The 23,134-nt window shown below is 37.6% G+C and overlaps 1 protein-coding gene across 7 annotated transcripts in view; it reads right to left on the minus strand.

Annotated features, from left to right (window-relative positions):
* Ccdc88a (coiled-coil domain containing 88A) overlaps positions 1-23,134 on the minus strand; it is a 131,278-nt gene that overhangs the window by 29,376 nt on the left and 78,768 nt on the right. For all 7 annotated transcript variants that reach the window (XM_070025642.1, XM_070025641.1, XM_070025640.1 and 4 more), the window contains exons 17-22: positions 19,375-19,516; positions 14,372-14,536; positions 9,982-10,143; positions 8,232-8,509; positions 7,879-8,022; positions 173-359 (exon numbers count right to left, since the gene is read on the minus strand). In XM_070025642.1, coding sequence (XP_069881743.1) covers positions 173-359; positions 7,879-8,022; positions 8,232-8,509; positions 9,982-10,143; positions 14,372-14,536; positions 19,375-19,516 — 1,078 coding nt within the window. The remainder of the gene's footprint in view (positions 1-172; positions 360-7,878; positions 8,023-8,231; positions 8,510-9,981; positions 10,144-14,371; positions 14,537-19,374; positions 19,517-23,134) is intronic.

The raw sequence follows: 23,134 nt of genomic DNA on the forward strand, positions 1-23,134 counted from the left end.
CTTCAGCTCAAGGCGAACACTCTACCTCTTGAGCCACAGCGCCACTTTTAACCAACTAGTATAGAAGCAACCCACTAAGTATCTACTGCTATTGTCACTTATAATATGATTAGGTTACATTTAGGGCATGGCCATAGAAAGAAACAAAACAGTGATAAGACTTGTAGCTTACCTCACACTGGTTATTTAGCTTTGTGGATGTGATATCCAGCTGTTGGTACTGTTCCTTTAGCTTCGAAAATTCAGCTTCTAATCTTGTTTGTTCCAGTTTAGAATTATTTAGGAGACTTTTCAAATTTTTGTGGTCAGTTTGTAAAATTTCAGTCTCTTTTAAAAGCTGGCTATATGTATAATTTAACCTATAAATAGAAATCATAATAGAAGTAGTTAGACTAATTTTTTTTTGGTGGTACTGGGACTTGAACTCAGTGCCTCCCATTTCCTACCCATGATTTACCACATGAGCCATGCCCCTAACCTTTTAATTTTAATTATTTTTCAAGTAGGGTTCTAAGATTTTTGCCTGAGTGGGCCTGAACTGTTCTCTCTCTCTCTTTTTTGTTTTTTGGTTGGTTGTGGGGCTTGAACTCTGGGTCTGGGCCCTGTCCCTTGTCTTTTCAGATCAAGGCGAGTGTTCTACCACTTGAGCCAGTGTCACTTCCAGTTTTCTGGTGGTTAACTGGGCATAAGAGTCTCACGGACTGTTCTGCCCAGGCTGGCTTTGACCTGTGATCCTCAAATCTCAGCCTCCTGAATAGCTAGGATTATAGGCGTAAGTCATCAGCACCAGGCTTCTCTTCTTACTTTAAGACTCCTGCACAGACAAAATGACATTTGTATATCCCCATGCCCAGCTTTTCTGTTGCAATGAGGTTCTCGTGAATTTTTTTTGCCCATGTTTGAGGACAACTTCTATCCTCATAATCTCCACTCAAGTAGCTGGGCTTACAGGAGTGAGCCACTGTACCCAACCTACTAGATTTTCTTTACAGATTTCACTGTAATTTACACAATTTGAAAATGCCTAAAAAAAATTCAGACAGTGAAAATATGAAAGATTCTTTTGCCAGTTACTAAACTGATTTAAAAAATCAGTTTCTTGTCTTTAAAAACTAGATTAAAAAATATTCTAAGAGTGGCGCTGTGGCTCAAGTGGTAGAACGCTAACCTTGAGCTGAAGAGCTGAGGGACAGAGCTCAGGCCCAGAGTTCAAGCCCCACGACCGACAAAAATATTCTAAGTACAGGCAGGGAAGGTGGTGCAGTGGTAGAGTGCTTGCCTTGCATGCATGAGGCCCTGGGTTTAATTCCTCAGCACCATATAAGCAGAAAAAGCTGGAAATGGCGCTGTGGCTCAAGTGGTAGAGCGCTAGCCTTGAGCTAAAGAGCTCAAGTCCAAGCCTAGAGTTCAGGCCCCACAACTGACAAAAAAAAAGGAAAAAGAAGAAGGAGGGAGGAGGGAGGAGGGAGGAGGGAGGAGGGAGGAGGGAGGAGGGAGGAGGGAGGAGGAGGAGGAGGAGGAGGAGGAGGAGGAGGAGGAAAGAACTCCCCCCCTCCCCCGCCAATATTATAAGTACATCTTTTCCAAAAAAGAATATTTTAGGTTTTAAATATGCTAAATAGACTTTTTTTTTCTGGCAGTCCTGGGGCTTGAACTCAGGGCTTGAGCACTGTCCCTAAGCTTCTTTTTTTGCTCAAAGCTAGCACTCTTACCACTTGAGCCACAGCACCACATCCAGCTTTTTCTGTCTATGTGGTACTGAGGAATCGAATCCAGGGCTTCATGTATGCTAGGCAAGCACTCTACCACTAAGCCACCTTCCCAGTCCAAATAAACACTTTTATCACATAAAATTTAAGAAGTGTTAATAAAAATATTTAAATAATGAAAGAAAAAATAGTTATTTTTTCTGTATGCTGGTATTGGGGCTTGAACTTAGGACCTTGTATTCTTGCTCAGCTTTTTTGCTCACATCTGACACTCTGCCACTTGAGTCACGTAACTAGTTTTTTTCTTTTTCAAAATTATATTTTATTATCTATAAATAGTGTTCAAAGGAGTTACCATTCAACAAATCAGTTTATGAATATAATGCATCTTGACAATTCTGGCTTTTTGCTGGTAAAGGGGAGGTAAGTCTTCTGGATGTATCTGACTGAGTTGGCTTTGAACCAAGATTTTCAAGTCTCAGGTTCCTGAGTAGCAAGGATTATAGGCATGAGCCATTGGTACCAGGCACCAATTCAGTTTTTGTTTCTGCTTTTTTGTGTTTTTTTTGGGCTGGTATTGGGCTTGAACTCAGAGCTTTGCACTTTTACTTGGCTTATCTTGCTCAGGCTGGTACTCTACCACTTCATCCAACAACTTCACTTCTAGCTTTTTGCTGGTTAACTGGAGGTAAAAGTCTCAAAGACTTTCTTGCCTGGGTTAGCTTTGAACCTTGATCTTCAGATCTCAGCCTCAAGCGTAGCTAGTTTAAACATGAGGCACAGGTGCCCCGTCCAATCCCCTTTTGATTCAAAAAAAATATAGAATCTAAAATTTCACACGAAACAAGAATTGGATAAACAGAATGTGTAAATTCAATATGAAACACTATGTTGACACATTTGCTGATAATTAAAACCAAATTTTAGTTGGTAAGCTTTCTCTAGTTATTGCAAATTATTAGTATTTATACAGCATTTGATTGTTATTATATAAAAATATAGTTTTTCTTTTCTTGCCACAATTCACTTTTAGAGCAAGGTTCACTGATCTATAAGTATGGGGACTGACACATTTCTTATAAAGACCAAAGAGTAAAGACACAAGGCCTTGTAGGCCATGTGTAGTCATAGTAGCATACTTCTTTACTTCCATTTTACCAATGCATCAAATTATGAAATTTTTCTTTTCTTAGTTTGGAGGCTGTCCTGAGACAATACCTAAATGAACTTTCTGCTGAGCTGGCTATAGTTTGCCAATCTTTTTTTTTTTTTTGGTCTGGTTGTGGGGCCTGAACTCTGGGCCTGGGCGCTGTCCCCCAGCTCTTCAGCTCAAGGTTAGCACTCTACCACTTAAGCCACAGCACCACTTCTGGCTTTTTTTCCCCCTGCTTATGTGGTGCTGAGGAATCAAACCCAGGGCCTCATGCATGCAAGGCAAGCGCTCTACCACTGAGCCACCTTCCCAGTCCATCCAATCTTATCTTATGGCAATAAAAATCAGAATCCCAGGGCTAGTAAGGAGGCTAAGTGGAAGTGTGCTTGCCTAGCATGCATGAAGCCCTGGGTTTGTTTCCTCAGTACCACATAAACAGAAAAAACCACAAGTAATGATGTGGTAGAGTGCTAGCCTTGAGCAAAAGAAGCTCAGGGACAGTGCCCAGGCACTGAGTTCAAGCCCCAGGGATGGAAAAAAAATAAAGTATCAGAATTCCCTAAGAAAAACAGGAAACCAAATGAAGCAATTTCTTACTTAGGGTGGTCCTTGTTTGGAACATCTGATCATTTACCAGAACTCATTTCCTCATAGAAATTTAGTTAGCTTACAAAAGTCATTATAAAATATATTTTTTAAATCAAGAATTGGTACAAGCCAGGCACTGATGGCTCACGCCTGTAATTCTAACTATTCATCAGGAAGCTGATATCTGAGGATTACAGTTCAAAGCTAGTCTGGGTAGGAAAGTCTATGACTCTTATTGCCAATTAACCATCAGAAAACTGTGGCTCAAAGTGGGAGAGTGCTAGCTTGAGCCCAAACCCCGAGTTCAAGCCCCACAACTGATAAAAAAAAAAAAAGGGCTGGAAAGGTGGCTCAGTGGTAGAGCGCTTGCCTTGCATGCATGAGGCCCTGAATTCGATTCCTCAGCACCACATAAGCAGGGGAAAAAAAGCCGGAAGTGGTGCTGTGGCTCAAGTGGTAGAGCACTAGCCTTGAGCTGAAGAGCTGAGGGATAGCGCCCAGGCCAGAGTTCAGGCCCCATGACCAGACCCCTCCACCCCCCCCAAAAAAAGGAATTGGTATAAAAACCAAATTGGCAAAACTAGACATAGACAATAAACACTATATAAATAGACTGAATCCTTAATTAGATGCAAACCATTCATACAAATATAGGTAGTATATCAACACCTATGATAATAAAAAATTTGCTAAAGATGCTTCATAGGAAAGAGACAATGTTTGAGATCCCATATCCCCACTGCAAATGCTAAGATAAGCATTGGAGTCCCTTCCTACCTTTTAAAAGATTTTTTTTTCTTTTTTGCTGGTTGTGAGGCCTGAACTCTGGGCCTGGGCACTGTCCCTCAGCTCTTCAGTTCAAGGTTAGTGCTCTACCACTTGAGCCACAGCGCCACTTCCAGCTTTTTCTGCTTATATGGTGCTGAGGAATTAAACCCAGGGCCTCATGCATCAAGGCAAGCACTCTACCACTGAGCCACCTTCCCAGCCCCTTTTAAAAGATTGTTGAGACAATATCTCCCTTTGTAGCTCAGACTGGCCTAGAACTTAACAATCTTCCTTCCTCAGCCTCCTGTGTGCTAGGATTACAGGCTCATATCTTTACACCTGGGTTCTTGAATTTGTTATACTGTCTTTTAAAACAGTAATAAGAAAATACAGTTCAGTGAATACAATTCTAACAAGGCCTAGACAACGTAGTCCATTAAAGAAACTCTGTTTGGCATTATCTAAAATTAAATAGACTATTCAGAGAGACAAATTATTATCTTTCAGATGTCTTCATAAATATCTTTATTTGAGGGGAGAAGGGTGAAACATGTTCCACTTAAAGCCTTTTCTTCCCTTAGAACCAAGACCTTCGTTCTAAGACATGAGTAAATAAAAAGTAGGCTGGAATATAACTGAGACAGAAAATACTCAGATTGGATAGTCTAACCACAGACAAAAATAATCTCTCAATGGTCATTGTTTTCTACAAACCTGGAGAATTTTAGAGTTAAGCCTATCATGCTCAATTTCTTCTTCAGTTTTGCTATGCCCTTTACCTTCAGGGTCCTACTAACATACACAATTACATTCCTAGAAGGACCAACTAAATCTAGGAATTGCTTCAGCTATCTATGAATCCTAGCAATGAACAAAGTTTGTATATGATAAAAATGAAGGCAGGCAATAATGATTCATACCTGTAAGCCTAGCTACTAAGGGGGCTGAGACCTGGAGAACTGTAGTTCAAAGCCATTTCAGACAGAAAAGTTCTTAAGTTCCATCTCTGACTGACCAGCAAAAAGCCAGACTAAGGGTATGGTTCAACTGGTAAAGTTCAGGACATGAGTTAAGGAAGCCAAGGGCATGGGAAGACTGTAGTTAAAACCCCAGTACTGGGGGGAAAAAAAGACCCTGTAACTTGTGAGAGTTTGGTCTACTACTGCATATACTGATACGTGTGTGTATGTATATATAGATATATATGCATACATATCTATATATACATACACACACATATATATCCTCTTTATCATACATTGTCTTTATTCTAATGAAATGTGGTGTTTAACTCACTGAAGTTCAAATCCCACAATAGAGAATTTCAACAATAGGATAGGAAACTGTTGAGCATGAAAATGAACATGGTTCATTTTATCTAGAATTTGTGTGTGTGTGTGTATGCATGCACACACACCAGTACTGGGACTTGAACTTAGGGACTAGGTGCTATTCCTTTATCACTTAATGAGCCACAGCTTCACTTTCAGTTTTTGAAAGTCTCACAGACCTTTGTGCATGGGCTGGCATCAAACTGTGACATTTAGATTTCAGCCTCCTGAGTAACTAAGATTACAACAAGCGTGAGCCACTGGTATCTCTCTAGGAATTTTTTTTTTATTGTGAAAATACTGTACAGAGGGGTTACAATTACATGGGCAAGACAATGAGTGTATTTCTTATCAAGCATTGTAGCCTCCTCCTTTGTTTTCCCTTCCCATCTTCCCCCCGCCCCCCCCCATTTTCCCCCCCTCCCCCGCACCACAGTTGTAAAGTTCATTTTCAACATAACGACTTGTACATTTCATTGTCTCTAGGAATTTTTTTTTTTTTTGGCCAGCCCTGAGGCTTGAACTCCGGGCCTGGGTACTGTCCCTGAGCTTCTGAGCTTTTTTTTGTTCAAGGACCACTTGAGTCACAGCTCTTCTTGCATCTTTTTCTTCTTTCTTTTTTTGGGGGGGGAGGGGTCCGGTCGTGGGGCCTGAACTCTGGGCCTGGGCGCTGTCCCTCAGCTCTTCAGCTCAAGGCTAGCACTCTACCACTTGAGCCACAGCGCCACTTCTGGTTCTTTTTGCTTATGTGGTGCTGAGGAATCAAACCCAGGGCCTCACACATGCAAGGCAAGCGCTCTACCACTGAGCCACCTTCCCAGCCCACTTCCAGCTTTTTCTGAGAAGTTTTTTTTTTGTTTTTTTTTTTTTTGATATAATAGTCTCATGGACTTTCCTGCCTGGGCTGGATCTGAACCATGATCCTCAGATCTCAGCTTCCTGAGTAACTAGGATTACAGGAATGTGCCACTAGTGCCCCACTGACTAGGAATTTTTAAAAAGAAAAACATATCATTTTTAAAGGTGAATTTGTTAAATTCATAATTAGAAAATAGTTAAGAAATAACATATTTGAATTTTGTATGTTGCCTGTGAGCTCTTCAGCTGTAGTGATATAAGTATAATACAAATGCTTTTGCTATTTAAACTAAAATTTCTGAAAAAATTCAGAATTATACCCTTATGGAATAGGATGGTTACACTTGGCAAGTTCTGACTTCTCAAGGCTATCAATTAAACAAACAAACAAACCAAACAAAAAATTTTCCTGTGCTAATGTAAAGACATTAATACACAAGGTAATTAAAAACATAGGTTCCAATCTAGTTAGTCAGAAAATTATTAGGCACCAATTTCAAAGACAAGAACTGGGATGCCAAACGAGGGAAACCAATGACACAAATCATCAGGTTTAATTATATTTTATCCCTATAAAGCTTTTTTTAGGTTATCAGCTTTAGAAATTTTGTTAAATAATACAAAATGTACATGTGATTTTTTTTTTGTTTCTTTTGTATGTTCTTCCCCCATGGTATAACCTCTGTTTTCACTGTATTTGATTCTGGTACCCTGCATTTTATATATACATTTTTCTAATTTGGGGAGGGGAAGGGAAATAAAAAATGCTGAAATAAGGATCTAGGTTGACCCATTGTAACAATGAGATGTACAAGACACTATGTTGAAAATGAACTTTACAATTTTGGGGAGTGGGGGGAGAAGTTAGGGAGGTGGGGAGGGAAGGGATGGTAGGGGGAAAACAAAGGAGGTAACAATATTCCATAGAAAATGTACTCATTACCTTACTCAAACAACTGTAACCCCTCTGTACAATATTTTTACAATAAAACATAACAAAACACAACTTAGTTGAAGCTGAGACTGGTGGCTCATGCCTATAATCCTAGCTGCTCAGTAGGCTGAGGTCTGAGAATCAAGGGCGAGCCCAGACAGACAAATTCAGAAGAATCATCTCTAAACCAGCAAAAGCTAGAACTGGAAGCATCTTGAGTGGAAAAAGCCAACTAAGAGTTTGAAGCCCCTAGTTCAAGCCCAAGTACAAGTAAATAAATGAACAAGCAATCTTAGCTGAATAAAACAAAAGAAAATAGAACAATCAGGTTTTTCCCTCAGTGATTCCATAACTAGCAATGCAACTGTTAGATAGCTAACTTACCGCTTTAAGTCTTTGAAAAAATGTTTTGACTGCAAAAAAACTTTATCAGTCTATTCCTTAAAATTGGAAATCCAAATTATAGGTGGTATTAAAAAGGGCAGTATATACTTCAGATATAAGGAATACAGAATTAAAATATATAAATTACGTTACCTATCATTTTCACCACAAAGTTTCTTGTATTCTGCAGCTATTGTCTCATGATTTTTGTTTTCAAGAAGCATTTTTTCCTGTTCTATTTTGAGTGTTTTTTCCAAATCTTCCAATTGTCCTTTCTGTTTTAATAACTGATTGTAACTGTGGAAAAAGTTAGATATATAAAACTTATATTTCCAAAGTAGAAAATATTTTAAAAATGAACAAGAGTAGCTTATTAGAAGTACTATATAAAACAATGCAATTCTATGTAAATTACCTTAATAAATGTGTTAATTCATAAAATTGACCATATTGTCTGAAGAAAATTTGTTTAAAATTTAACAGTACAACATAATATAGTCAGTTACCGGTCTTCAAGATCTTTATGTTCCACTTCAAGATTTTTGTGGGCAGACTTCAGAGTTCCATGTTTAGAGATGAGAGATTCATACTCTGAGGCCTGGCGTTCGTGAAGAAGTTCCAGCTTCTCATGATCTTTGATTAGAGAATCATAGAGAGATTTCAGGTCTTCTCGTTCTTTGATTATAGATTCATTTTCATTTTCTAAGGATGACTGCTGGATTAAGAGTTGTGCATTCTGGTTCATAAGTGAGGTACTTTGAGAATTAAGAGTGGAATTTTCAACCTGTATGAAAGTAATGTTACCATAAGAAAGTTCTGAATCACAGCAGGTATATTCATTTGAAACTTTAGATTTTTAGCTTCCCAAAGAATAAAGTTACCATTCAATTTTTACCTCTGGAGATAACATATGTATTTTATATATCTGAAGGTATAAGTGAGTGAGTGAGTGAGTGAGTGTGTGTGTGTGTGTGTGTGTGTGTGTGTGTGTGTGTGTGTGTGTGTGTGTGTGTGTGTGTGTGTGTGTGTGTGTTAGTTAGTTAGGTGCTACATATATGGGTGGCTCATGCCTGTAATCCTAGCTACTCAAGAGGCTGAGATTTGAGGACCATGATTTAAGTCTACAAAAGCAGGAAAGGCTTGAGACTCTTATATCCTAATAACCCCCATAAAACTGTAAATGGAGCTGTGGCTCAAAGTGTTAAGAGTGCTAGCCTTGAGCACAAAAGTTCAGGGACAGCACCCAGGCCCTAAGTTCAAACCTCATAATATACAAAAATAAAAAAATATATAAATTATATAACATACATATATATATATATATATATATATACACACACATAAATACATCCACATATATATGTGTGTGTATTACATATATGCATTATATATTTGAGTTAAATTTGTTTTAAATAAAGTTGATCACCAAGTATTTGTATTCCACTTACAAAGTAAAAAAAAAAAGTATTTTTTTAACTTATCATTTCTAGAATCTGGGAGTTGACAGAACTGAAAAAATATTTTTTGAAATTTTCTCAAGTCCAAATTAGTAATTTACCACTTGGATTAGGGTAACAGAAAGAACTATGAGGTTCAATGAGAAAGCTTGTTTTTGAGAGCTTTTTTGTTTTATTGTTTTGAAAGTTGGACTTTTTTCTACCAGACTATTCTGTCTGAAAAGACAATGGGTGATAAGTGAAAGATGGATCCTTTGAAATAAATCTAATGACAAAATTCCAAATTGTATTGTAATCGTACCATACTGCAAAGTATTTTAGCTAATTAGAATCGACTTGCTGGAAAGACTATGATAAAAGTTATCTTAGCTGGGTAAAGGTGGCTCATTGCCTATAATCTTAACTACTTAGAAGGCTGAGATCAGACGACTGTAGTTTAAAACCAGCCCAGGTTGAAAAGTCTATGAGACTCCATCTTTAATTAACCTGCTCAAAGTAGGGATAGAGGTATGAGATAAATGGTAGAATACAAGCTGAGCAAGCAAGATGAACAAACACAAACCTCTAAGTCCAAACCCCTGTAATCCTAAAAATGTATTTTTGGGTGAATTTATTAATTTTTATTACTTTTGACATTTATAAAATGCTGATGTTTAAATGTCTGACATTATACTAAATAAAAACATTTTGTTTTCAACTGTTCAGTTCACTCACTAAGATCTACTGTCAAGTCCTCTTTATTTTAATAGCATACACTTTAAGTGTTTGGTTTTATAACCCTCAAATATCACATTACAACCTGAAGCTTGGCATTCTGGGTTTGAAGGGTAGTATTCTGTTCCTGTAATGACACAGTTTGCCTCTGAAGTGCAAGAATCTGAGCCTGCAAATTATTGTTCTGTGTTTCAAGTTGCTTCAGTTGAGTTTTCAATGCTTGCTTCTCTGCTTGCAATGTAGCATTCTAAAAAAGACAATAAAAATAAAGTGAATTTCAAACTTATTTTTCTGTAAGATACTGAAATTTTATACAATGAGCATTTATTACTAGTTAAAATAAAAAAAACTCTATAACCTAAATAAAGTCACTCTCTATCCCATATTGTTATCATATTTAATCTATGAAAAAGGTGGTAATACTGTAACTTTAATATATAATTTGCCTGGATTCTGCTTTATAATAATCTGTACATAAAATACTCCATGCTCAATATATTTATTAATTCAAGGGATTAGAATGAGGTTGTTTGCTCAGAAGTACTAAGTGGGGTTCCCCCTATCCAAAAAAGGGCTGAAACAGAGCTGCTACCTAGCGAGTATAAAGGCTCTAAATTCAAAACCCTAGCACCACTGTGTCTGTGTCTGTGTGTGTGTGTGTGTGAGAGAGAGAGACAGAGACAGACAGACAGACAGACAGACAGAGAAAACAAACAGCACATGTTGGTAAAGATGCAAGAGCAGAGAGAAGGAACCCTTATACACAGTTGGCAGGAATGTAAATTAATGCAACCACTATAGAGCACAATATGCAGGGCTTTTTTTTGAAAAAAATGTAAAAATAGGAGCTGTGGAGGTAGCTCAGTGGTAGAGTGTTTGCCTTGCATGTATGAAGACCTGGGTTCAATTCCTCAGCACCACATAAGCAGAAAAAGCCAGAAGTGGCACTGTGCCTCAAGTGGTAGAGCGCTAGCCTTGAGCTGAAGAGCTGAGGGACAGCGCCCAGGCCCAGAGTTCAGGCCCCACGACCAACAGAAAAAATAAATTAAAAATAGAACAACCATATAATCCTGTTATTCCACTCCTGGGGCATCTTTCTAAAAGAATGCAAGTCAAGATATAGTCGAGATAGCTGATACCCATATTGATAGCAGCATTATTCACAATAACCAAAATATGGAGTCAGCCTAGGTGCCTATCAATGGATGGATGAAGAGAATATACACATTCATAAATAGTGGAAAATTATTCAGCTATGAAGAATAAAATTATGCTGTTTGCAAGAGAATTGACAGAACTTAAAATCAACATGTTAAGTGAAATACTCCAGACTAAAAAGGACAAATATCAAATGCTTTCTGTCTACGGAATCTAAACCTAAAGAAAAAAAATGAACAACAGGGATTCTGTTTGTGCATAAGAAGCAGCAGGAGCAGTGATGGGAAAAGGGGATGGTAAAAAGTACATGATCAAAGTTCTTGTTTTTCGTACCTATATACAATATTTTAATCAGATTTCTCTCATTTAACTCATTTTTTCCCATCCCATTACCCTCTGTCAATTCAACAGCTTTCCACAAATTTCATTTTGTTATTTTAATTCACATATGTATTTTGTTCACCCTCTAGCATTCTCTTTTCTTCCTCAAGTACTTCTTATGCAGGTATGAAAATAGAAAAATAAAATCCAGTAAAAATTGTTGAAAAGGGGGAAGAAAATAATAAAGGGGGAAAATTTGATCAAAGTATATTATATGCACAATGAAACCTCTTTATACAACTAATAAAAGCAAACAAAAAGTAGAAAATAATTTTGAATTTTATCCTAAAAAATCTGAAGCTATTGATATACATATATTATTTCTATTTTTATTTTTTTGGAGGTGGTCACGGGGTTTGAAGTGGGCACGATCCCTGAGCTCTTTTGCAAAGGCTAGTACTTTACCACTTGGAGCCACACTGTCACTTCTGGTTTTCTGGTAGATAATTAGAGATGAGTGACTCTTGTGCTAGCTGGCTTTAAACTGTGATCCTCAGATGTCAGGCTCCTGAATAGCTCGGATTACAAGCATGAGCCACAGGTGCTCAACAATATTTTAAGCCTTGAAATGACTCAACCTGGGTTTTTTTTTTAAAGTATGCTCTAGAAAGTATACTGAGGATGAGTTTGATTAACAGAGGAGTGGAAAAGGGAGACCATTTAGGATACACTGAGTCAAGAGGAAAGGTAATGCTATCTTGAAAAGAGTGATAAGAGCAAAGTTGGAAAGAAATAGATATATTTGGGGTGTATTTCCTAAATAGAGATATAAACCTTGGTTCTGGACTTATATGAGGATGATGGTGAAATGTCCAATTATTAAATCACCAGTCTTTTCTTAATGTATAAAAATCAATCAAGGAAGGGGCAAGATGGTGCCCCAGGCTCCCTGAACTGCTGACACAGACACCTGACACAGATTCCTCTGTGTCAATCTATGAATAAGCAATGGGAGGCAGAATAACAAAGGACACTATATTATAAAAGAGAAACAAAGGAAGAACATAGGTAACAGAAAAACAGAGAAAAGGAAAGGCAACACAGAAAAAGGAAACAGCCAGCAATTCCAGCTTGGATCTCTGAGGGTACGAGAAGAAGGTGATACTGTAGACACTTTTTTTTTTTTCAAATTCTTTATTGTGATTAAGTGATTATGTAATTTCCCAAATTTCCCAGTATTGTGGGATAGTATCCTTAGTTAAAGCCACAAACACATTCTAACTTTGATGGGGCAAAATGTCTATCATGATCTATAACATTTATACCATAGACTCTTATCTCCAATAAACTACCCGAAAAACCAGAAGTGGAAGAGCATTAGCCTTACACCAAGGAAGTTCAGGGACAGTCCCCAGGCCCTGAGTTCTAGGCCCAGGACTGGCACTTAAAAAAAAAAAAAGACCAACTCTATGAATTATTGATGTAGAAGAAAAGGTACATGCTAAAAGACACAGAAAACAGTCAACAAAATAATAAACTTTCTACAATCTTGTCAAAGAGATAGTAATGCAAGTATAGTAGGCATTTAGGACTCTAAACAAGTAAGACCAAAAAAGAACTCTGCCTAAAACACTAACTATACAAACCCAGAAAGTAATATTGAAAGCAGAAAAAAAGCATCAAGCACATAAAAAAGTTAAATCATCAGAATAGCAAATTTCTTAATACAAATTCTAAAAACAAGAAGAGCATGGAGGGGCTGAGAAGGTGGCTCAGTGGTAGAGCATTTGCCTTGCATGCCTGAGGCCCTGTGTTCGATTCCTCAGCACCACATAAGCAGAAAAAAAAAAGCCGGAATGGTGCTATGGCTCAAGTGGTAGAGCGCTAGCCTTGAGCTGAAGAGCTGAGGGACAGTGCCCAGGCCCAGAGTTCAGACCCCACGACCGGACCCCCCCCAAAAAAAGAAGAGCATGGAATGATATGTTCTAAACTCTGAAAGAAAATGAATGCTAATGCAGTTATTTAAACATCAGAGCAAACTTTCATAATGGAAGAAAAAAGTAAAAATACTCTAAAGAATAAATGCTTTTATCACTAGTAATCACTAAGCCAGAACTGAAGAATATATGCAAAGGAATCCTATATTCAGAAGACAAAGAACTAATGAAAACTTTGGAAAGAGCAGACCAATTTACTAGTCATGTAGATAAAGAAATGAAGATTAGCAAAGAAAAATAACAAAATGACAGACTATAATACACATTTAATTCTCCAATTAAAACACAGGCTGGTGAACTGGATTAAAAAACAAACAGAAGACCCAACTGTTTATTGCTTACAAGAAACATACTTTACTGACAAAGGCAAACAGGTTTAAAGTAAAAGCATAGAAAAATACATTTCTAAGTACATGAAACCCAAATGATAGCAAGAGAAGCTATACTTATAGCTAGTTAGGAGTAGCTCTACTCATCTAATAGGACAGGCTTCAAACTGAAACAAGGGGAAGGTGAGAAGAGGGATGGAGGATAAGAACTACAGAGGGGTGAATGTGACTAAAGTACATTATATACATGAACGGAAATGTCATGTTGAACTACTGAACATATGCCAACAAAGGAGCATAAAATAATCAAAACTAGCCGGGCGCTGGTGGCTCACGCCTGTAATCCTAGCTACTCAGGAGGCTGAGATCTGAGGATCGCGGTTCAAAGCCAGCCCGGGCAGGAGAGACCGTGAGACTCCTATCTCCAATAAACCACCAGAAAACCGGAAGTGGCGCTGTAGCTCAAGTGGTAGAGCGCTCGCCTTGAGCTGAAGAGCTGAGGGACAGCGCCCAGGCCCAGAGTTCAAGCCCCACGACCGACAAAAAAAAAAAAAAAAAAAAAAAATCAAAACTATACAACTAGGTGAAATTTTCTAACTTACCTGATTATGTCCAATGATCCTTTACTTCTAATATACTTTATTCTCCCAAAAGATTTTAAAATACTTACATTTCTCTCTACTTCAATTAATCTGTCTTTAACTTTTAGAAGCTCTCTAGTTGTTTCTTGGCTTTCTCGCTCCCATTTATTATCTTCCCTGGGTACTAGAGGAGAGCTCTGCACCATCCTTTCCTCGTCTTGTCGCTGTTTGAGTGCTTCATAATTTTTTTTCACCTAAAATATATTCAAGTATTTTAATGCAGAGAAAAAAACCCACCAAGGTTATCTTTCTTACAATTAATTCCATCCTGCATAGGTCTGGTGAATGGAACTGTGTGTGTGGGGGGAAATATGATAAAAATACAGGTGATTATTATCATCATCAGAGTTAAAATTTCATCTTTTAAAAATGCCAATCAGGTTAAGTGCTGGTGACTCATACCTGCAATGATAGCTACTCTGGAGGCTAAGCTCTGAAAGATTGAGGTTAGAAGCCAACTGAAGCATGCAGTCTGCAAAATTCAATTTTCAATTAACAAAAAAGCAAGGTTGGAGTTGTGGTTCAAGTGACAGAGGACTAGTCAAAAAAGAAAGCCAAGCAAGCATGAGGCTCTAAATTAAAAACCCAGTACAACAAAAAGAAAGCAAAATTTTTTCTCCTAGAAATATTGTAACTGGTGCTTCAATGTATGTTCATACAATATATATTTTCAATTTTTTTATTAGTTATGGAGCTTAAACTCAGGGCCTGGGTCTTGTCTCTGAGCTTTTTCTCTCAAGGCTAGCATTCTATACCACTTTATGCCGGAGCACCTCTTCTAGTTTTCTGGTGGAGATCAGAGTCTCACGGACTTTCCTGCCTGAGCTGGCTTTGAAATATGATCCTCAGATCTCAGCTTCTGAGGTAGCTAGAATTACAGGCATGAGCTATTGGCACCTGGCTATAATTTCAAATCGTATTGTGATTAAAATATCCCTCAAGAATAGTGAGAACACTCAGATGTGTTGCTAAGTAGTAACAATTATTTTTAGCGCTATCTGTAGCCAATATAAAAATTTCACAGAAATTTCAGATTCCTGTGCAAAAACCAAATAGTAATTTGTTATACAAGTTCCTATTCTTAAAAAGATACCTAAAGTTACTGAAGTATCTGTAAATATCTTCTCTTCTAAAGGTATGTCATAGAATGATATTATGATAATAAGTGTATTCAGATCTTGACATATGTAATTACTGTAATTTCTTTTAACACTGTTGTAACAATAGACAACTGACATCATTATTTTCTGTCTTACTTTAGATTGGTAAGAATGGTATTAAAGTGATAATATGATTTTTTTTTGCCAGTCCTGGGGCTTGAACTCATGGACTGGGCTCTGTCCCTGAGTTTCTTTTGCTCAAGGCTATACCATTCTACCACTTAAACCACAGCAACACTTCCAGCTTTTTCTGTTTATGTGGAACTAAGGAATTAAACCCAGGGCTTCATGGATGTTAGGTAAACACTCTAAGCCACATTCCAAGCCCTGATATTTTTCATCCAAGTTTCTTATAGGTGGGTCTTGCTATTTTATCTAATTAATCTCTTTCATTAAACAGATACTTTCACCTTTTATATTTAATGTGACTCGATATAGTTTGACTTAAAACTTTCCTCTTACTATTTTCTTTTTTTTATTTAATTTTATTTTATTTGTGAACATACTGTACAGAGGGGTTACAATTACATGGGCAGGATAATGCGTACATTTCTTACCAAGCATTGCAGCCTCCTCCTTTGGTTTACCCTTCACATCCCTTCCCAGCCTCCCCCCTCCCTCCCACCTCTTACTATTTTCTACTTGCCTAATCTGTACTTTATTCTGTTTCTTCTTTTCTGCCTTCTTTTAGATTTGTTTTGTATTATTCTATTATTCTATTCCTTTTGAGGGTTCATATTAGCTATACTTTTTTGCTATACTACTTTAGGCTTATACTGTTTCACCTCCAGAATGTGTTATATCGTTGAAATTCATACACATGGCATAAAACTAGTCCATAGAATTTATGCCCAAATGACTGAAAGTAGAAGACAATGTTGGAATTAGATCTCATAACTTTTACATTTCAAACATATATCCACCAACTAACACCCAAATGCATTCATTTTCTGGCTAAGTAGCTTCATGATGTTGATTTTTATTGTAATACATTGGTAATGCTTACAGGGATGGAAATTCAAGACTTTAAACACAGAAATCTGGCACGAAGTTTCGTCTCTTCTTCTTCTTCTTTTTGCTAATTATTAATCTTAACCAATTCTAAGTTCTAGGATTTCTTCTGGAACAATAAATATTCCATTAAAAAAATCAGTGGCCGGGGCGGGGAAGGTGGCATGAAGCCCTGGGTTCGATTTCTCAGCACCCCATAAGCAAAAAAAGAAAGAAAGAAAGAAAGAAAGAAAGAAAAGAAAGGAAGGAAGGAAGGAAGGAAGGAAGGAAGGAAGGAAGGAAGGAAGGAAGGAAGGAAGGAAGGAAGGAAGGAAGAAAGAAAGGAAAGAAAGAAAGGAAAGAAAGAAAGGAAAGAAAGAAAGAGAAGCCAGAAGTGGCACTGTGATTCAAGTGGTAGAGCACTAGCCTTGAGCTGAAGAGCTGAGGCCCCACGACCGGACCCCCCCCTCCAAAAAAAAAATCTGTGGCCAAGTATTAGTAACAATAGTGTAAATAAGTTTTCTACTTCCCACATGAGAAATTTAACTTCGGAAGGCACTTGTGCTCACTACCATATCACTGATACTTTGATTAACTATTTCTTTAGAAGCATGATGAAACCAAAATATTCAATGTTACTAGGAAATACATCATCTAGAAAAATAACCTCTGATTGATAAATTGTATCTGGACTTGGAGGACTACAATTACTTAATGAAAAGTCATATTACTGAATTTCTCTGCATGCAGCAACTCTTATAATGTGCACCATATTGATCTTATTAAATCTATGCCTTTAGAGTTGCAAAAGGTAATGACTACAGTGGAGTATGAGTCGCAAAGCCAGGGTAGCTTTCTTCCATATATAGTGTCAATCTCCTCTTTCACCTGAAACAGTATCTAGTGGAAAGATGATTTTCAGACAATGAAGAGAACTCTCTTCCTTGCCCTACCATCTACTTCTATTTCCTACAGTATACTGAAAAGTTCTGTATGTGGCCTACATGCTTGGTTGACCAAAAAAGATCTCTATTGGAATAATGAAAAGAATGAAAGAAAAAATAAACCAGAACAAGATTCTACCACTGTATGGAATGGACAAATACCTTGTGTTTCAGTTTATTCACTATAAGAAAAACAAAGTAATTCTAAACACTATATGAAAAACACACCTAATTAGAACAAATACTGTCATTTGAATATAGTAATCTACTTTTAAGCTCATTGTTTGTAACCACTAACTGGAGTTTTTGAATTATCAACGTGTTTAGGTTAAACATACATAGTTTAAGCTTAAATATACAACTATTCCAGCAAGATTTCTGTGAGTTACTTGAAATTCTTCAATGCATCCCTTTCTCTGCAACAGATTGTCATCCTCCTACTGTCCCCACTTATAAAACAAACATTATTTTCAAATATAAAACTTCTATTCAACTAGTAAGAAAATTTTAGTACAAACCTTGAGACTTTTTTTTTTGTGAAACTACTGTACAGAGGAGTTACAATTACATGGGCAAGATAATGAGTACATTTCTTATTAAGCATTGTAGCCTCCTCCTTTGTTTCCCTTTCCCATCCCTTCCCATTCCCCCCGCCCCCCCACAAGAAAGTTGTAAAGTTGGTTTTCGACATAACAACGTGTACATCTCATTGTTGCAATGGGTTCACCTGTATCCCTATTTAAACGACTTGTTTTTTCCCTTCCCCTCCACAAATTATACAGACATCAAATAGTGATAGCAGGGGTTATACTGTGGGGGAGGGACATACAAAACAACAAAGAAATAATCTTATAAATGTGTTAGAAACAATCGCATGAAAGAAAAAAAACATTTGAATACATATCTTAGGGTTCATTTCCCTAACATCACCTTATCTGACCTTTTCTGTTTGACTCAGACATATACTAGATATTGCAAATAAGGGAAACCATGGGACCTATGTTTCTTTGGGCCTGGCTTACTTCACTCAATATAATTTTTTCCAAGCCTCTCCATTTCCTAACAAATGGGGCAATGTCATTCTTTCAGATGGAGGCATAGAATTCCATTTTCTTGATCCATTCATCTACTGAGGGGCATCTGGGACTTTTAAAGCAAAAAAACAATGTATTTTTGAGATTTCAACAATCAGCAAAAGATTAAAAAATTCTAGAAAAGGCCATTTCTTACTAGTCAAATACACAATTTTTATCCAAAACTGGTTTTTAAATAGCATAAAAAAGAAGATGACAACTGCTCCCCAAAAGAAAAAAGACAAGAAAACTGATCTAGAAATAAAATAATTGCTTCTGTAACCACACTTCCCTTTTTGTGGTATACTCATTAAGCCTATGTTTGCTTATCAAAATTTCACCTCAATTTTTTTTTTTTTGGTCGGTTGTGGGGCTTGAACTCTGGGTCTGGGCGCTGTCCCTGTGCGCTCTACTGCTTGAGCCACAGTGCCACTTCTGGTTTTCTAGTGGTTTATCAGAGGTAAGAATCTCATGGACTTTCTTGCTCGGGCTGGCTTTGAACTGTGATCCTCAGATCTCAGCCTCCTAAATAGCTAGGATTACAGGTGTGAGCTACTGGCGCCCGGCTTCACCTCAGTTTTCAATAGAAAATAATGCCAGAGTAAGCTGTCAGTATCACAGTAAGTTTTCCTAATGAAAAAATGTAAAAGGGACCTTTACCACTTATCAAATACTGAATACATTATAGCATATAGATGTCATATCCATATTGTAAAGATTTGTCTAATAATATGCTCAAGTTTCTGAAAAGGACTGACTAAATCTGAGTAAAATGTTTAAACTTTTATATTCCATTTTATAGTTTTCTGTCCAAATAGTTTTAAGATAAATTATAGTTAAAATTATTTTGAAAAAAGTCACTTACTGTTTTAAGTTCTTGTCGCAATTGCTGGTTATAATTTGTGGATTCTTCTAATCGAGCTTCTAACGCAGCAATTTTTTCTTCTTTTATTTCAAGAGATTTCTTAAGAGTAGATTCTAACTTTGATTCCAAAAGTTTGTACCTACTGTGCAAGTAAAGAAGTAATATAGCTCATCAACAAAAGTCAGAGAATTGTTTTCAAAGACAATTTATGACAACAAATACTGATAAATGAGTCATATAGAAGCCCTTTTAAGAGGCAAATTAGCTTCCTTTTTTTTTTGTCCATCATGGGGCTTGAACTCTGGGCCTCGGCCTGTCCCTGAGCCCTTCATCTCAAGACTAGTGTTCTACCACTTTGAAGCCACAAACAACACTACTTCCCTTCCGGTTTTCTGGTGGTTACCTGGAAAGAAGTCTCATAGACTTTCCTGGTTGGTCTGGCTTTAAATTGCGATCCTCAGATCTCAGCCTCCTGAGTAGCTAGGATGACAGGCATGACCCCTGGCGCAGCTAAATTAGCTTTCTTGTACTGATCTACTTCTCCTTGAAAACTATTCCTGGTCAGAAAGCAATACAAATCAGTGAGTAAATAGGGCTCCAAATTATAGCCTAGATTGTCAGAAAGTAATTAATAATAGTGCATGCCTGTAAACCCATCACTTGAGAGGCTGAAGCAGGCTTGTAAGCCAGCCTGAGATATTTAGTGCATTCAAAGGCTAGCCTAGGTACTGGAGCCATAGTTCAAATAGTAGAGAGCCAGCTATAAGCAAGCTGAGCAAGAGCATAAGACACTGACTGAGTTCAAGCCTTGGTACTGGCACTAAGGCTAACAATTAGTTTTCAAAAAAGGGATCTAAGTCCAAAAGTCTAAGGTCTAAGTCCAAAAATATTTATCATAGTTTTACATGACTAAAATCAAGAGAAAGGAAATAGATTCATTCATTTTATCATCAAAAATTTGCCTATGACAATGTGTAAACCAACTTAACACTCAGTGAAGACTGTAATTGGGCAATAAAGTGCTTACAGTATGTGAGTATCTATATAATATATAGCATATCTCAATATTTACCAGATTAATACCTAATATTATTACATATATTGAAAGGTAACCAACCACATTAGCATTTAACTTTCTAGTTAAATCAAATGACGTATGACCACATGAAATACCTGTAGTGTTAATAATGGTAGCCTGACTTTAATATCTAAAACTTCTCTTTATTAAGACTTAGCCTTGCTGGGTGCCAGTGGCTCATACCTGTAATCCTAGCTACTCAGGAGGCTGAGATCTGAGGATCATGGTTCAAAGCCAGCCCGGGCAGAAAAGTAGGTGAAACTTTTTTTAAAAAAATTTAAACATACTGTACAGAGGGTACAGTTACATGAGTGAGGTAATGAGTACATTTCTTATCGAGGACTGTTACCTCTTCATTTGTTTTTCTCCTACTATCTTCCTTCCCTCCCCACCTCCCCAACTCCCCCAAGTTGTAAAGCTTGTTTTCAACATAGCGTCTTGTACATCTCATTGTTACAATGGGCTTCCTGTATCCTTCTTCCGGCATTTTGTTATTTCCCTTCCACTCTCCAAATTAGAAAAATACAAGATGCAGGGCACCGGAATCAAATACAGGGTTTATACAATGGGGAAGAATATACAAAAGAAACAAAATCACATAGTATATTAAAAACAACAGTGACAAAGAAAAAACCTCTTGTGTCCATATCTTGGGGTTCATTTTGCTTAGCATCATCTTATATGGTCATATATACATAGCTTTTAAGATTTTCTTCTTGTCTGGTAAGATTTTACTAGACGCATAAAAATAAGGGAAACCATGGCACCTATGTTTCTTTGGATCTATCTTACTTCACTTATCTTCAGTTATTGTGAGAAAAACAGAAATGGTGCTGTGGCTCAAGAGGTATAGTGCTCGCCTTGAGCTGAAGAGCTCAGGGACAGCGCCCCAGACCCAGAGTTCAAGCCCATGACTGACAAGAAATTTTTTCAAGGACAGCATCCAGGCTCTGAAATCAAGCCCCAGGATTGGAACAAGAACAAAAAAAGATCTAGCCTTTCTTTTTTTCTTTCTCTCTCTCTCTCTTTTTTTTTAACGGTTGTGGGGCTTGAACTCTGGGCCTGGGCACTGTCCCTGAACTCTTCAGCTCAAGGTGAGCACTCTACCACTTGAGCCACAGCACCACTTCTGTTTTTCTGGTGGTTACCTGGAGAAAAGACTCTCATGGACCTTTCTGCTGGGGCTGGCTTTGAACCGCAATTCTCACATCTCAGCCCACTGAGTAGCTAAGTAGGATTACAGGCGAGCCACCGGCACCTGGCAAGCTAGCCTTTCTAAGTATCAATTTATACTATTTTGTCTATTCTCAAATTATGTAAGTATCAATTTTCTCTAACTGATATAATGGATAATGGATGATTGATATAATGGATAAATAATAAAATTATATCAAAAATTCCAATTAAGTAACATCTAGACTATACAATATGATAGTGAAGTTTGAACTGAAGATTTCATGCCTGCAAGGCTGGTACTACTCATCAGTTGAGCAAAACCCTTGTCCCTTTTTTCTGCGTTAATGATTTTTTGGTAGTGTTTTTATTAAGGCCAGCTTCAGCTCACAATCTTACCTGTGGCCTCCTGTGTAGCTAGAATCACAGAATATACCACCACACCTGGCTTACTGATCGAAATAGGGGCTCTTGCTAGCTTGCAATGCGATCCTACCAATTTCCACTTTGTTTGTTTATTTGTTTTTTATTTGGTCAGTCATTGGGCTTGAATTCTGGGTCTGAGCACTGTCCTTCAGCTCTTCAGCTCAACCCTAGCGCTCTACCACTTGAGCCACAGCACCACTTCTGGTTTTCTGGTAATTTATTGGAGACAAGAGTTTCACAGCTTTTCCTGCCCAGGCTGGCTTTGAACCATGATCCTCAGATGTCAGCCTCCTGAGTAGCTAGGATTACAGGCGTGAGCCAGGCTCAATTTCCACTTTTTGAGTAGTTGGTATTCTAGCCATGAGCCACTAGGCTCAACCAAAACAATACTAACCATATAAAACTTTTATTCTAAATAGAATCTTTTTTTTTTTTTGGGTCTGGTCGTGGGCCTGAACTCTACCACTTGAGCCATAGCACCACTTCCGGCTTTTTTCCTGCTTATGTGCTGCTGAGCAATCGAACCCAGGGCCTCACGCATGCAAGGCAAGCGCTCTACCACTGAGCCACCTTCCCAGCCCTCTAAAAAGAATCTTGTAGCTCACTAGATGCTAAGTAGTAGCCCACTGGAAAATCAAATTAATCCTAGTTGGTAGACTAGATTTACCATGGCATAACAAATTTTCTTTAAATCTCTATTAATTATTTTTAAATTAAAACATATGTCAGGTCTGGGGATGTGGCTTAGTGGTAGAGTGTTTGCCTAGTGTGTGTGAAGCCCAGGGTGTAATTCCTCAGTACACATCAACAGAAAAAGCTGGAAGTGGCATTGTGGCTCAAGTGCAAGCTTTGAGCAAAAGTTGCTCCGTTCCTAGGCCCTGAGTTCAAAGTCCCAGGACTGGCTAAATAAATATAAATAAATGTATGTTAAAGTTAGGGACTAATGGCTCATGCTTGTAATGTTAGCAACTCAAAGAGGCTGAGATCTGAGGATTTCAGTTTGAAACCAAAACAGGAAGAAAAGGCTGTGAGGCTTTTCTGTAATTAAACATCAATATTCTAGAAGTGGAACTGTGGCTAAAT

The sequence above is a fragment of the Dipodomys merriami genome, unplaced genomic scaffold (assembly GCF_024711535.1).
Source record: "Dipodomys merriami isolate MVZ:Mamm:240054 unplaced genomic scaffold, mDipMer1.0.p SCAF_17, whole genome shotgun sequence".
NCBI lineage: Eukaryota > Metazoa > Chordata > Mammalia > Rodentia > Heteromyidae > Dipodomys > Dipodomys merriami.